Source organism: Podarcis pityusensis (assembly GCF_964106645.2).
Source record: "Podarcis pityusensis genome assembly, chromosome: 13".
Lineage (NCBI taxonomy): Eukaryota > Metazoa > Chordata > Lepidosauria > Squamata > Lacertidae > Podarcis > Podarcis pityusensis.
In genome coordinates, this window is record NC_138038.1 from 16,106,486 (window position 1) to 16,121,364 (window position 14,879).

At 42.4% G+C, this 14,879-nt stretch overlaps 1 protein-coding gene across 1 annotated transcript in view; it reads left to right on the forward strand.

The window, feature by feature from the left end:
* The window catches only part of LOC308460291 (uncharacterized protein), a 226,847-nt gene that overhangs the window by 121,234 nt on the left and 90,734 nt on the right, over positions 1-14,879 (forward strand). Inside the window, exons 16-21 of the mRNA XM_080976430.1 lie at positions 631-818; positions 1,638-2,249; positions 3,362-3,589; positions 5,314-5,393; positions 11,401-11,683; positions 12,393-13,247. Of these exons, the coding sequence (XP_080832556.1) occupies positions 631-818; positions 1,638-2,249; positions 3,362-3,589; positions 5,314-5,393; positions 11,401-11,683; positions 12,393-13,247 (2,246 nt within the window). The remainder of the gene's footprint in view (positions 1-630; positions 819-1,637; positions 2,250-3,361; positions 3,590-5,313; positions 5,394-11,400; positions 11,684-12,392; positions 13,248-14,879) is intronic.

Sequence of the window (14,879 nt, forward strand, 5' to 3'; positions counted from 1 at the left end):
CTAATCTGTGAGTGAACTGAACAGGAGTGGAGGCTTAGGGAAGTTGGTATGAGATAAAAGGCTTTAGATGCTTCTGTCAGCCGCAGCATCTCTTGGGTCTTCAAAAAGTGTTGTCAAGTATATGATGGACCCCAAAGTAAACATCAGTATTCCATTCTTGGGAAGGAGGCAATTCAAATCAGTTCATATTTGAAGGTGAACCTACCAAACTTTCTTTGCTCTAAATAGTTATAAAAACCAAAACACAGCCATCATTTGAAATTCACATTTCTCCAAATTGTTCAAAACAGTTCTCCAGCCAAACAATGTAAACAAAAATGAATATATGTAGGCAAAGTGTGCATAAAAATTCATATATTAGTGTAACTGGAATAGAATTGGAATACAATGCATTATTTCAGTGGGAAATGTTCTGTAGATATGAGTATATTGGGGCACAATTTGCACTAAAATATTAAAGAATCATTAAGAAGCAGATTAAAAAACAACAACATAGGATATTTCCCACTGATACAGCATAAAATTCTTGTTGCAGTATTGTGCCAAAGAACTACCAGCATATTCTGGCCTTGGTATTTGCTGTCAAGGAGATTAATGAGAACCCCAAGATCTTACCTAATATCACCTTAGGATTCCACATCTATGACAGTTACTTCGATGAAAGGATGACCTACTGGGCTGCTCTGAACCTTCTCTCCACCCTTCTACCAAACTACAAGTGCAATATCCAGAAACACCTGATGGCAGTTATTGGGGGACTGGACTTGGATACCTCTGTCTACCTGGCAAACATCTTGGGCAACTACAAGATTCCCCAGGTAAGATACAGTCTTGGGGTTTCCACACTCATTCACCATGATGTTTTCTATTCAGAAAGGATTTGTTTAATATAGAAATAGTTGTGAGAGACAAAGGAGAGTGATTCTGCCTTTCACAAAAAGTGTTCCCAGTGTGCTTTGCACAATTAAATAGAATGCGTAGCATCAAGCTGTCAGGTGACATTAAGCTATCAGCATAATAAAAACATGTCTGCTCTAGGTAGCCATTCCTCTCCACCAAGCATCAGACTGTCAGTGTCTATGGATGAAGAGAAGGTAATGGGATGGTGGAAGAGTGCTCCTCTCACCCCACTTCCTTGTCCACACACACCTAAAAACATGTATCCAAATTCCATTCTTCCAACTGACACCCTCTCACCTTTGCTCCATGGCCTACTGGTTGGAGACTGAAGCTGCTCCCTTGCAAAGCTGGAAGCCTGCCGATCAGAAATCAGCTGCCCACACATTCTGGGACTTGATGGGGATTTTGTGTGTTAGTGGCTTGAGAGAGGAAGGGAAGGGAAGGGAAGGGAAGGGAAGGGAAGGGAAGGGAAGGGAAGGGAAGGGAAGGGAAGGGAAGGGAAGGGAAGACGCCATGAAATCAGGAGCTGAAATGTTGTGGTGAAGCAACATGAAAGAAACAGGGGAGAGAAAAGCAGCAGTAGAGAAAAAGCCTAGAGATCACAGTGGATAAAGAAAAGGAGGGCAGAGGAGCTTTGTGGAACCTGCCTTCTTAAGGTAACTGGCTCATTTTGCCCCCTGGGTTCAAATACCCAGTCCTCCTGCATTTATAAATAATGCTCCTTTATTTCCCTTTAGATCACTTATGGCTCCTTTGCCCCAGAGCATGCTGGTGAAAGCCAGTCCACTTCCTTCTACAAGATGGTGCCCAATGAAGCCCATCAGTACACTGGGATTGTTGAGTTACTTTTGCACTTTGGCTGGACATGGGTTGGGTTGCTTGCTAGTGGAGACAGTGGAGAGAGGTTTATTCAGACCCTGAAACCTCTGCTCTCCCAGAAAGGCATTTGCTTGGCCTTCTCAGAGACAACCCTGAAAACGACATATATGGCTGAGTATTATGACATGTATCCCCACTGGATTCAAATTTATCAAGTTATTATGGAAAGTAAAGCCAAGGTGGTGGTTTTCTATGGAGAAACAAAGTACATGCTTGCCATGAGAGACATAGTAGCTCTTGGTGAATTGGAAAATGTGACCAAGACGTCTGTAGGCAAGGTGTGGATTCTGACGGCACAGCTGGATTTCAAAGCATTGACCTATCAAATGAACGTGGATATGCAAGTCTTCCAGGGTTCCTTCTCCTTTAAAATTCATTCAAATGTGGTACAAGGATTCAAAGCCTTTCTTCAGGCACAAAATCCTTTTGAGGCAAATGGAAATGGCTTTGTCAAGCAGTTCTGGGCACAGGTATTTCTCTGTTTATTTCCAAACTCCAATACAGAGGAGCAGGCCAGTGGAACCTGTACTGGAGAGGAGAAGCTGGAAGATCTCCCTTCATCTGCATTTGTGATGAGCATGGCTGGCCACAGCTACAGTCTTTATAATGCTGTCTATGCAACGGCACATGCTTTACATGCCATGTTCTTGTCCAGAACCAAATACAGGGCAGCGGTGGAAGGAGGGATGCAGGAGGTTTGGCCTTGGCAGGTAATGCCTCATGAGTTATAATTTGACATAGGCAATGATATGCAAAACAGTACCCTGAAAAATTGCAAGCTCTCACTACTAGACTGCATTCTCCCCTTGTGTGCAGAGAAGCTGCTCATTAAGGACTAGCACAGGGAAGTATCAGGCCGTTCTGCTTACAGCTCTTAAACAGGAGGATCCTATTCTGCACTGTCCTGCTTTTCTGTGAGCAACTTCCTTTGCGTGCAGAGAACCTGTTAGTGAAGGCGGATCCAATCCTGCACTGTGCTGCTACTTCCAAAGCAGCTTCACTGCACACAAGTTACAGGGAGGATCCCAGCCTAGACTGAGATGAGTAGGAGAGAGCTGGCAGGGAGAGGCAGGTGGAGCTGGAGAAAAATGTAGCTGTGGCTGGGGAAATGAGATGGGGAACAGCAAGGAAGAGGACTTTCAACCTTTTTATTTTGTAGTTTTAGCTGAGCTTGCTAAGCAATATCATTCTTGTTGGACTCTTTGCTGAGAGAACCCCAGAAGAGAATTAAAATGGCAACTCATGCAGCAAATAAAGGCATGAAATGTAGGCGTTTAAACCTTAAAGTGTACCCCTTCTAGCTGATCCCAAAATATCCCATTTCCTTACCACAAAGACAGGTCACATAATTAATAGGTTATACATTGTTTGCTTGCAAAGCTCTTCAAAGGTCAGATTCATGTGCTTTTCCATACAGCAGTCAGTTGTGTAGGCAGTCAAACATAGCTTGGTTACAATAATGGCTACAGTTCCTAAAATATTGGTATAGAAAACACTGTACAGACAGACTGGAGGCATCATGAGTGCCAAAAAGGAGAGACATATCCATTACCTCACAGTTACTATTTTTATTTCAATGCAGCTCCATCCCTTCCTTAGGACTGTCTCCTTCAACAACTCTGCCGGAGAAACTGTATCTTTTGGTGAGAGCTGGGAAGTAGAAGCTGGCTTTGATATTACCAACATGGTCACTTTCCCAAATAACTCCTTCGTGAGGGTCAAGGTTGGAAGGGTGGATGTGGAGGCTACACCTGACCAGCCATTCACCCTTGATGACAACAGAATGGTGTGGCACAGAAGCTTTCACCAGGTGAGGCATAATTCCCACATCTATGAGAGATGGGTAAAGAGAATATTATTCTACTTACAGATCATCAGTCCAGCACATACCTGCCTTTCTAGCCAGATTCCAAACATTTTTTCTCCGCACTGTGTAAGAATAATAGAATCTTAGAGTTGGAAGTCATGTGGTCTGCGATGCAGGAATCACAACATAAGATGATCTTGCTGGCTCAGATCAATGCCCAACTAGTGCAGAATATTGCCATTGGCCAATCTTGTCCAGCATCTGGATATGGCATGTGGCTTTTGGTTTGGGGCTCTTTTTATCCCAGTGTATTTCATGAGTCTCTTGGGAAGAAGAAGAGGCACCAGCCGAAAACCTCTAATGAATTTCTTAGACATAATGGATATGTGTGTGTGTGTGTGTGTGTGTGTGTGTCACACCCAAGCTACCACACCTTTCAATTATACTAGGGTTGACCTATTTCAGGACCCCCTGAATCTCCCTCGACAAACATGCCAAAATCCCACGATTTTTGTTTTACTTGCCAAAGATCCAGGACAAACCTCCACCTTCCAGAACTTTCCCCAGGACGCCGCTTCCGCCTTTGAAATCCCGGACATATGGCAGCCCTAATTTTATTGAGACACCTAAAACAAACCACAGGACGTGGGTGGCGCTGTGGGTTAAACCACAGAGCCTAGGATTTGCCGATCAGAAGGTCGGCGGTTCGAATCCCCGTGACGGGGTGAGCTCCCGTTGCTTGGTCCCTGCTCCTGCCAACCTAGCAGTTTGAAAGCACGTCAAAGTGCAAATAGAAAATAGGTACCGCTTCTGCGGGAAGGTAAACGCTGTTTCCGTGCACTGCTCTGGTTCACCAGAAGCGGCTTAGTCATGCTGGCCACATGACCCAGAAGCTGTACGCCGGCTCGCTTGGCCAATAAAGTGAGATGAGCACCACAACCCGAGAGTCAGTCACGACTGGACCTAATGGTCAGGGGTCCCTTTACCTTTAAGACAAACCACACATTCCATTATTCATGTTCCTTTTTAAAAAACAACAAGAAGTGTGCTTATGCTAGCCACTTGTATCCTAAGGAAAAATGAACTGTAGGCATGGGTGGAGGAGAATTTCATATTGTCTACAATTTTATACCTCTCAGACTAGTACACATATTGGAACAGGTTTCAAATTTCTGTGCATCTTGTGTCTCACCTCAATGCAGAGATGATTGGTGGAACAGCTATGGGAACAATTTGGGCAGAGCTGGTGAGACCACACTCCACAAGGTCTCCACATTTGTAGATCATTTTTGGCACTACGCTTCTGTCATCTTCACAAAGCATGATTATTATCTTTTACACTTGCTGCGATTGGAAAATTGGAGGTGTAAAAGGTATTACTTTATATATGGGGACAAAAGGGGGCAGGGCTGGCAAAGATGAACCCCCAATCCCCTTCCCTATTTCAGCTATCATGCATTCTTTCTGAATGCCAGAAAGGGGCTCAAACATGGTCAGTTTCAGCATTATTTTGGTTTATTATTTTTTTAAAAAACCATGAAGAACCAAATGAGTAGCCTGGCACTGTGTTTCGAATAAGTAGTTTGGTGTCTTCCTACTGCCAGCTGGAAGAAAAAAGAAACCAAAAGTGCTACTTACTTCTCTGTGCTAAACGGTTTATCTGTTTCTTTAAATGAGCAGGTTCCACCTATTTCTGTGTGTAACCCAAGTTGTCCTCCTGGTTCCAGGAAGGAGAAGAAGGAGGGGGAGCCATTCTGCTGCTATGGTTGTGCTCCATGTCCTCAAGGCAAGATTTCGTCCCAGAAGGGTAAGAGACACAGGATATACGATTTTCAAAAATAAGGCATGTTAGAAGTTGCGGAAAAGGATAAATAAAGAATTGGTAACCTTTGCATTTTTGTACATATTGTTTGATTGGAGAACTGCATCGCAAATGTTTAGAGAAGTACAAATTTTAAGGAAAAATTTACTTTGGTTTACGTGTTGATTCAAGGAGTGCAATTTCGATATCTTTCTCATTCAAGTGGCATAAAAACCAAATTGTCTCCATACCAATTGCTAGATAGCCCCCATAAAGGATTAGGGACCCACTCCTAAAAAGAATAGGTTTGTCACCCATGATGTAATCTTTGTCACAGGTGAAAATACAGCAGGCAATTTTGAATTAAATGCACCAGTGATATCACTTGGTATGAGACACCTATCTTAATTAAGGCAATAACAAACAAACATGTGTCTGATTGATTCGTGATAGCACACCTGGGCAGGGTGTAATGGGTTCAGCAAAGGGTGTGGAACAGGGCTGGGAATGGAACCTCTGTGGAAATGGTCATGGACTGTGTCTGTTCTGGACAATAAAAAATGTGGTTTATGAGAAGTTAGCAAGCCATCACAGGACACCCCACATAATAATAATAATAATAATAATAAATTTTATTTATATCCCGCCCTCCCCAGCCGAAGCCGGGCTCAGGGCGGCTAACAACAATAAAACAGTACAAAAGTACAGCATAAACAACAGTCTAAAATCATTCGTTATAAAATTAATTAATTCAAGCCGCTGGCAACTATTGAGCCAGAGCTCCGCGAAGATTGCCGAGGGAGGGAGTCAGGCTGTGCCCTGGCCAAAGGCCTGGTGGAACAGCTCTGTCTTGCAGGCCCTGCGGAAAGATGTCAAGTCCCGCAGGGCCCTGGTCTCTTGTGACAGAGTGTTCCACCAGATCGGAGCCACAGCCGAAAAAGCCCTGGCTCTAGTTGAGGCCAGCCTAACTTCTCTGTGGCCTGGGACCTTCAAGATGTTTTTATTCGAAGACCGTAAGTTTCTCTGTGGGGCATACCAGGAGAGGCGGTCCCATAGGTACGAGGGTCCTAGGCCGTATAGGGCTTTAAAGGTTAAAACCAGCACCTTAAACCTGATCCTGTACTCCACCGGGAGCCAGTGCAGCTGGTATAGCACCGGATGAATGTGGTCTCGCAGCGAAGACCCCGTAAGGAGTCTCGCTGCAGCATTCTGCACCCGCTGGAGTTTCTGGGTCAGTCTCAAGGGCAGCCCCACGTAGAGCGAGTTACAATAATCCAGTCTGGAGGTGACCGTCGCATGGATCACAGTGGCTAGGTCAGGGCGAGAGAGGTAAGGAGCCAACTGCTTAGCTTGGCGGAGATGGAACATAACCGAACACAAAGGCTGAGGTGGGATTCTCATGCACCGCTTTCAATCTAGTTATTCTGGAAATATCCGTGATACCTCTGTGAGTTCCATACTTGCAGCATTAGCAGTTGCTCTAATCTAAAATCTAAAAAGTATCTAAAATGTAAAATCTGAATGTATTATTTTCTTTCCAGACATGGTTGACTGTGTTGCATGCCCAAAGGACCACTATCCACACAGAGACCAATCACAATGCATTCCAAAGACCATCAGCTTCCTGTCCTTTAAAGAGCCTGTGGGGATGAGCTTAACATTGTTTGCTCTTTCTCTCTCTCTCCTGACCGTGGTGGTCCTAGTCATCTTCATTAAACATCAGGACACACCCATTGTCAGAGCAAACAACCGGGACCTCACCTACACTCTGCTCACTTTCCTCCTGCTCTGCTTCTTCTGCCCATTGATCTTCCTCAGCCCTCCAGAAAGAGTGAGCTGCCTGCTCCGACAAATGGCTTTTGGCCTTGTTTTCACAGTGACCGTTTCTTGTGTTCTGGCCAAAACGATCACGGTGGTTCTGGCCTTTGTGGCCACCAAACCAGGATCTAGAATGAGGAAGTGGGTGGGGAAAAGACTGGCAAGCTCCATTGTGTTTTCTTGTTCCCTTATCCAAGCAGGCATTTGCACTGTGTGGTTGGGAACCTTTCCCCCATTTCCTGATTCTGACATGCACTCTGTGATGAGAGAAATCATTTTAGGCTGCAACGAAGGGTCACTTGCCCTGTTTTACTGTGTCCTGGGCTACATGGGCTTTTTGGCCATTGTCAGCTTTGTTGTGGCCTTTTTTGCCAGGAAACTGCCAGAGAGCTTCAATGAGGCCAAATTCATCACCTTCAGCATGTTCTTGTTTTGTAGTGTTTGGATTTCCTTTGTTCCGGTCTACCTGAGCACCAAGGGGAAATACATGGTGGCTGTGGAGATCTTCTCCATCTTGGCCTCCAGTGCTGGGATACTGGGCTCCATCTTTGCTCCCAAATGCTACACCATTGTGTTGAGGCCGGATCTGAACAGCAAGGAGCAGTTAATAAAGAGGAAATAGAAAATTAGTATGTCCTCTCTGTTTTTTGTTTTATGATAATATGGGCACCTACATCATACAATTACCTTGCATTTTATGGCAGTTTAATCTCTCTTTATCCACACCATTCAATTAGGTTGTATTTTACATGTTGCAATTCCTATGTGCAATTTCTTTTAAAATCCCCTGTGGTCTCTCTGAGGCAGGAGCCCCTCATCTTGTTTTAACCCTAAGGCTTATTTGGAAACCAAAAAACTGTCATCAGTACCATAAAATATTGAGACCTGACTAGAACTTCAGAGGGTAATTGATTAGAAACTGAATAGGAAGAAATAATACATTGAGAGGCAATCTCTTTTTTTTTTAAAAAAAAGTCTCATTCCTTTCTAGGTTATTTTCCTCTGTGTAAGGTTTCAGTAGAGTTGCTACTGTCATGATTAGCCATTCTCTGAGGTTTCAGTACAGTGAGTCCCCACTTACCTGGTGGTTATGTTCAAGTGCCCCCACACATAAATGAAGATTGGATAAGTGGGGAGCACCCTCTAAAACCTTTTGAATATCTTCTCTACTGTTCTCTCTCCATTCCAGATAAAAAATACTGCATCTAAAATACCCACATCTGGAATTTTGGGGGCAGACTGGAGGATGTGTGGAAAAGTTGCTGCTTCTATGCACATTAGCTGTCAGGTGGGGGGGGGCTGAGTAGCGTAAACAACCCCCTGCTGCACCTCCAGTTTCTGCCCTCACAAGCCATGAGAACTCTCCAGCTCTCTCCCTCCATAACTGGGTATTAATTAAATTATTTCAATATTATTCATGTGCTGTGGGGGATGCCTGTAGTCATGGGCAATATATGCTAAACCATCCCTGGAGGGTTTTTTAAACTTAGAATTCAATAAACTTAGAATTCAATAAATACCAATTTTGATATTTTTAATGGGCAGAATGCTTCTGAATGAATATTTTGTAGTAAAAGCATTTTGAACATGAGTGAAATTAAGCTACATTTTATTAGAAAATACCACCATTCACTACTTTTTATTTATTACTTCTATATATTTCTCCCTCCAACTAGTTGTGAGGTGCTTTTCTATCAGGAACACAAATAGTTGTTTGTGGGAATCTCTCAACGAAGAGTTTGTGCCCCCAAAATGGATCTTGGCACCCAGAGCATTCTTCTTTTTTTGATTCCTATTTTTCCTTGCTACCAACGCAAACCACCTACAAAACTCATTCTTTTCACCAATCTTTCGTCTCGGTATAATTGTCAGAAAACTAATGAACTGGTGTTCAGGTGAGAAATTTTAGGAAGTCTGGTTAATCATTTGCACTGGTCAGCACTGATAAGAGACTGGCCCACTATTTTTCTTTTCCTCGTTGCTCTTAATTCTGCATGCCCTTTGTTGTCCCATAAACAGTCAGAAACCACCTTGAATGAAACATCAGAAACAGAGTTGTTATTATTATGTTTGGTTATTTTCTGATGTTCCTGATGTAAAGAGAGCTTGTTATTATCTCACCTATAATTATCACACTCAGTCTCCCTTGGATAATGTCTCACTAGATTTCCAGAGAATACTAACCAATGTCAAAACATGGGTATTATAGTAGCTTCTTGCCATTCTTTACAAGGGAGGGGACAGAGGAAGAGGAAGGATTTTAACTATTTTCTTAATCAAGTTATAAAATAGGATTTTAATCTGTGAATTGTTAGAGAAGTGCTGTTTGTGATGAGGCAGAATATTGTACTGAGGTTGGTTGTGAAGCAAGGTTCATGTGCTGGATGGAAATAAGGGTGTTTGATGAGAAAGAATATTTTCTTCAGTATGCTGAAGTTTATTGTTCCCCTTCTCTTTCATCTGTCACATCTGGTGTGCAAACATACCACGAGTTGCACCGTCCATGATCTGTCCAGAATTCCACATGAATACTACCAACCTGGTCATCTTATTGTTGGTGGACTTGCTTCTCACCTCTTTGCTGCTTTTGACGAAGAAGACTTCAAAGAAAGGCTAACTACCCATCAACTTCTTAATACCTTGTAAATAATTGAAATGTCCAATAACCAAATGATTCTGAAATATCCCGCAGCTCTAACCTGCTCTATTCAGAAGCTAGTTCCACTGATTTCAGGGGGACTTACATCCTGGCAGATGGTGGGGGGCATTTACAAAGCTGAAAAGTTGGCTTGGAAGAAGGGAGATGCAGATCTGAATGTGTTAGTGAGATGAGAGAGCCTGGTCTTGTTGATGTGTTCTCTCCTCCCCACATCCCACCAAATCTCTTCCAAGGAGAGTTTGACAAGAGGAGGACTTACAGATTAAACCTCCCTAGTTTAAGATGGAAAGCCCTTCTCTGTTCTTAATCTTCACCTCAGAAACTCTCATGTGAGGGGTCTTAAAGGCTCACCTCCCCTTTGAGGTGGCACTCAAAGATCCAAGTCAGGCTAGATGAATGTAATATTTTAGACTGAATCAGATGCATTCAGACTTTATTCAGCTGAAGGTAGTGATCACTGAAGAAATGTCCGTTAACTGTCAGTTGGGAGAAGTGCTGAGGGAGGTATGAGTTCCAATTAAGTGGCAAAGAACAGATTTTTCCAGAGGTAAATGGCAGGACTAGGGGAAGTCTGAATGAGCCCTACATTAAGCTAAAATTCTGCCCAGTTCATAGCAGGAGAAAATTATAAAAGCACATTTTTAAAGGAGCTCAGTTGTCCAAGCAGCCAGGAACATAATCTGAGGAGTTTGACAGTCAGAGGCAGATTGTACCTAGTTGCTAAACCAATCTGTGTGTGAACTGGACAGGAGCGAGGCTTAGGGAAGTTGGTATGAGAGAAAATTATTTAGATGCTGGTGTCAGCAGCAGGATCTTTTGGATCTTCAAAAAGTGTTGTCAAGTACAGGGTGAGTCCTTTAAAAGAGGCCCCGTGGATACAGAACACACATGCTCCATGGGGCCTCTTTTAAAAGACTCACCCTGTATATGATGGACCCCAAAGTTAATATCAATATTTTTTATTGGGAAGTGGGGAATTCAAATCAGTTCATATTTAAAGGTGAAGCTACCAAAATTTGTTTGCTTTAAAAACATATCAAAACTAAAACATAACTATCATTTGAAATTCACACTTCTCCAAATTGTTCAGTACAGTTCTCCAAGCAAACAATGTAAACAAAAATGAATATATGGACGTAAAGTGTCCATAAAAATGCATATATTGGTGCAAGTGCAATAAAAGTGGAATACAATGCATCGGGTTACAGATGCTTCAGGTTACAGACACTTCAGGTTACAGACTCCGCTAACCCGGAAGTGGTACCTCTGGTTAAGAACTTTACTTCAGGATGAGAAAAGAAATTGTGCGGCAGTGGCGTGGCTGCAGCAGGAGGCCCCATTAGCTAAAGTGGTACCTCAGGTTAAGAACAGTTTCAGGTTAAGAATGGACCTCCAGAATGAATTAAGTTCTGAACCCGAGGTACCACTGTATATTAGGGCACTATTTCCACTAAAATACTGAAGAATCATAAATAGGCCCGTTTAAAACATGTATAGCATATCTCCCAATGATACAGCAAAAAATTCTTGTTGCAGCGTTGTGCCAAAGAACTACCAGCATATTCTGGCCTTGGTATTTGCTGTCAAGGAGATCAATGAGAACCCCAAGATCTTACCTAATATTACACTGGGATTCCACATCTATGACAATTATTTTGATGAAAGGATGACCTACCAGGCTGCTATGAACTTTCCCTCCACACTTATGCCCAATTACGAGTGCAAAATCCAGAAACACCTGGTGGCAGTTATTGGGGGACTGGACTTTGATACCTCTGTCTTCCTGGAAAACATCTTGAGGATCTACAAGATTCCCCAGGTAAGATACTGCCTTGGGGATTTCACACAGATTCACCATGATCCTTTCTATCCAGAAAGTATTTGTTTAATATACAAATAGTTGTGAGTGACAAAGGAGAGTGATCCTGCCCTTCACAAAAAGTGTTCCCAGTGTGTTTTGCACAGTTAAATAGAATGTGTAGCATCAAACTGTCAGTGTCTATGGATGGAGAGAAGGTAATGTGATGATGGAAGAGTGCTCATCTCACCCCACTGCCTTATCCACACACACTCAAAAACATGCATCCAAATTCCTTTCTGCCAACTGACACCCTCTCACCTTTGCTCCATGGCCTACTGGTTGGAGACTGAAGCTGCTCTCTTGCAAAGCTGGAAGCCTGCCTATCAGGAGTCAGCTGCCCACACATTGTGGCACTTGATGTGAATTCTCAATATAATTAGTTTAAGAGAGGAAGGGAAGGGAAGACGCCATGAGAGCAGGTGCTGAAATGCTGTGGTGAAACAAAGGAGGAGAGGAAAGCAGGAGCGCAGGAAACTGGGCATGCAGGGATGGCAGAGAAGAAGCTGGAGGCAGAGAAACACAGGGTGCATTCTGCCACCCCTCCCAGCTTTCTGGAAACGACCTTCTTGAGGCAACTGGCTCATTCTGCCTCCTATGTGGATATATCTTTGATGCACATACCCAGTCCTTCTGCAATAATACATGATGCTACCGTATTTCCGTTTAGCTCACTTATGGCTCCTTTGCCCCAGAGGATGCTGGTCAAAGCCAATCCACTTCCTTCTACAAGATGGTGCCCAATGAAGCCCATCAGTACACTGGGATTATTGAGTTGCTTCTGCACTTTGGATGGGTGTGGGTTGGTTTGCTTGCTAGAGAAAGTAACAGTGGAGAGAGATTTATTCAGGCCCTGAAACCTCTGTTGTCTCAGAAAGGCATTTGCTTGGCCTTCACAGAGACAAACCTGAAAATGACATATTTGGCTGAGTATTATGTCATGTATCCCTACTGGATCAAAATTTATCAAGCTATTATGGAAAGTGAAGCCAAAGTGGTGGTTGTCTATGGAGGAACAAAGTCCATGCTTATCTTGAGATCCATGGTAGCACTAGATGAAGTGGAAAATGTGACCAAGACATCTGTGGGCAAGGTGTGGATTCTGACAGCACAACTGGATTTCACGGCATTGACCTATCAAATGAACCTGGATATGCAAGTCTTCCATGGTTCCCTCTGCTTTACAGTTCATTCAAATGTGGTACAAGGATTCAAATCCTTTCTTGAGGCACAAAATCCTTTTGAGGCAAATGGAAATGGCTTTGTCAAGCAGTTCTGGGCACAAGTATTTCTCTGTTTATTTCCAAACTCCGGTACAGAGGAGCGGGCCAGTGGAACCTGCACTGGAGAGGACAAGCTGGAGAATCTCATTTCATCTGCTTTTGAGATGACCATGTCTGGCCACAGCTACAGTCTTTACAATGCTGTCTATGCAACGGCACATGCTTTACATGCCATGTTCTTGTCCAGGACCAAATTCAAATCTGCGGTGGAAGGAGAGATGCAGGAGCTTTGGCCTTGGCAGGTAATGCCTCTCATAAGATGTAATTTATCTGACATAGGCAGTGATATGCAAAACTGTACCCTGAAAAAAATCTTTTTCTTTTTTTAACTTTTATTTTGCTTTAAACAGGTATATATAAATATAGACAACCAAAATTACAAAGGAAAATTCCTTAATAGTAATGGGAAAAAACTACAAAAAATATCAAAGTGCATGACACAGAACATAAGCAACTATGGGAAAGATAAAAGAAATAAAAAAAGAAAAAAAGAAAACGAAAAAGGAAGATGAGCCAAAGCAAGAAAGCTCATCTATTGTACACTTCCGTCAAGCTCACAAGGGATCATTATTCTTATCAATTATCTCTATCTGCATTCCAAAGGAATCCCTCATCTTGGTATCAGGGAACATTTCTCTATGCGGTATCATTCTAAACATAGCCAGATCTTTCTTGTTGAGCCCTTGTCCCCTAAATAATTATTTAAACTTTCCCATTCTTCTTTCACCAATTTTTTAGGTTTATCTCTTATTGTATCTGTCAGCTTTGCGAGCTCCAAGTACTCGCACAATTTGACTACCCATTCCTCTTTAGTGGGTGTATTTTTGTCTTTCCAGTGTTTTGCCACTATAAGCCTTGCTGCTGATGTTGCATACATAAATAGCCTAGTTTTGTTTTTGGGAATATTATCTGAAACCATTCCTAGTAAAAATTCTTCCGGTTTCTTGCTAAATGTAGTTTTTATCAATCTCTTTATCTCTTCATAAATCATGTTCCAAAATCTTTGTATCTCTAGACAGGACCACCACATATGGTAGTATGTTCCTATCTGTTCCTTACATCGCCAGCACTTGTTATTGTTTGATTTATTTATTTTTGCAAGTTTTACAGGGGTCAGGTACCACCTATAGTACATTTTCATAAGATTTTCCCTTATAAGGAAACAAGCCGTGATTTTTATATTTTTAGTCCATAATTCATTCCAAATATTGGGTTTGATCGTATGTCCCAGGTCCCTCTCCCATTTTACTGTCTCCCATTTCCTCCTTTCTTTGCCAGTTCAAAAGTAGTTTGTACATTTTTGAAAGTGTCTTTTGGTTATTGTATAAAATATCCTTCTCCAGATAGGATATTTTTTTGTCAAATCCTTTGGTTCTTTTATCCTTTTCAAGGGCGGCTTTTAGTTGATAATACTCCAGCCAGGTTATTCCCTTCTGTTTCAATTCACTTAGGTCCTTTATTTTTGGATCACTACTTGTTTCCTCTACTAAATCCTTATATGTTAGCCAATCGCTGTTCATATTTATCCTGTGAACTAACATAGATTTCATTGGTGACAGCCACCATGGTGTTTTGGTTACTACTGATTTTTTACTCCTCTCCCATACTTCAGATAATGCCCTTCTCATAATATGATTTAAAAATCCTTTGTGGGATTTAACCTTGTCATACACACTATCCCATCCCTCCAGATCTAGGACTTCCATGTTTTTAATTAATATCCAGTCCTTAATCCATGTCCAGCACGCTGCCTCAAAGTACAATTTAAGGTCAGGGACCGCGAAGCCTCCTTTTTCCTTCAACTCTGTTAGTAGCTTAAATTTTATGCGTGGTTTTTTCCCTTGCCAAAAAACTTGGCAAGGTCTTTCTGCCAT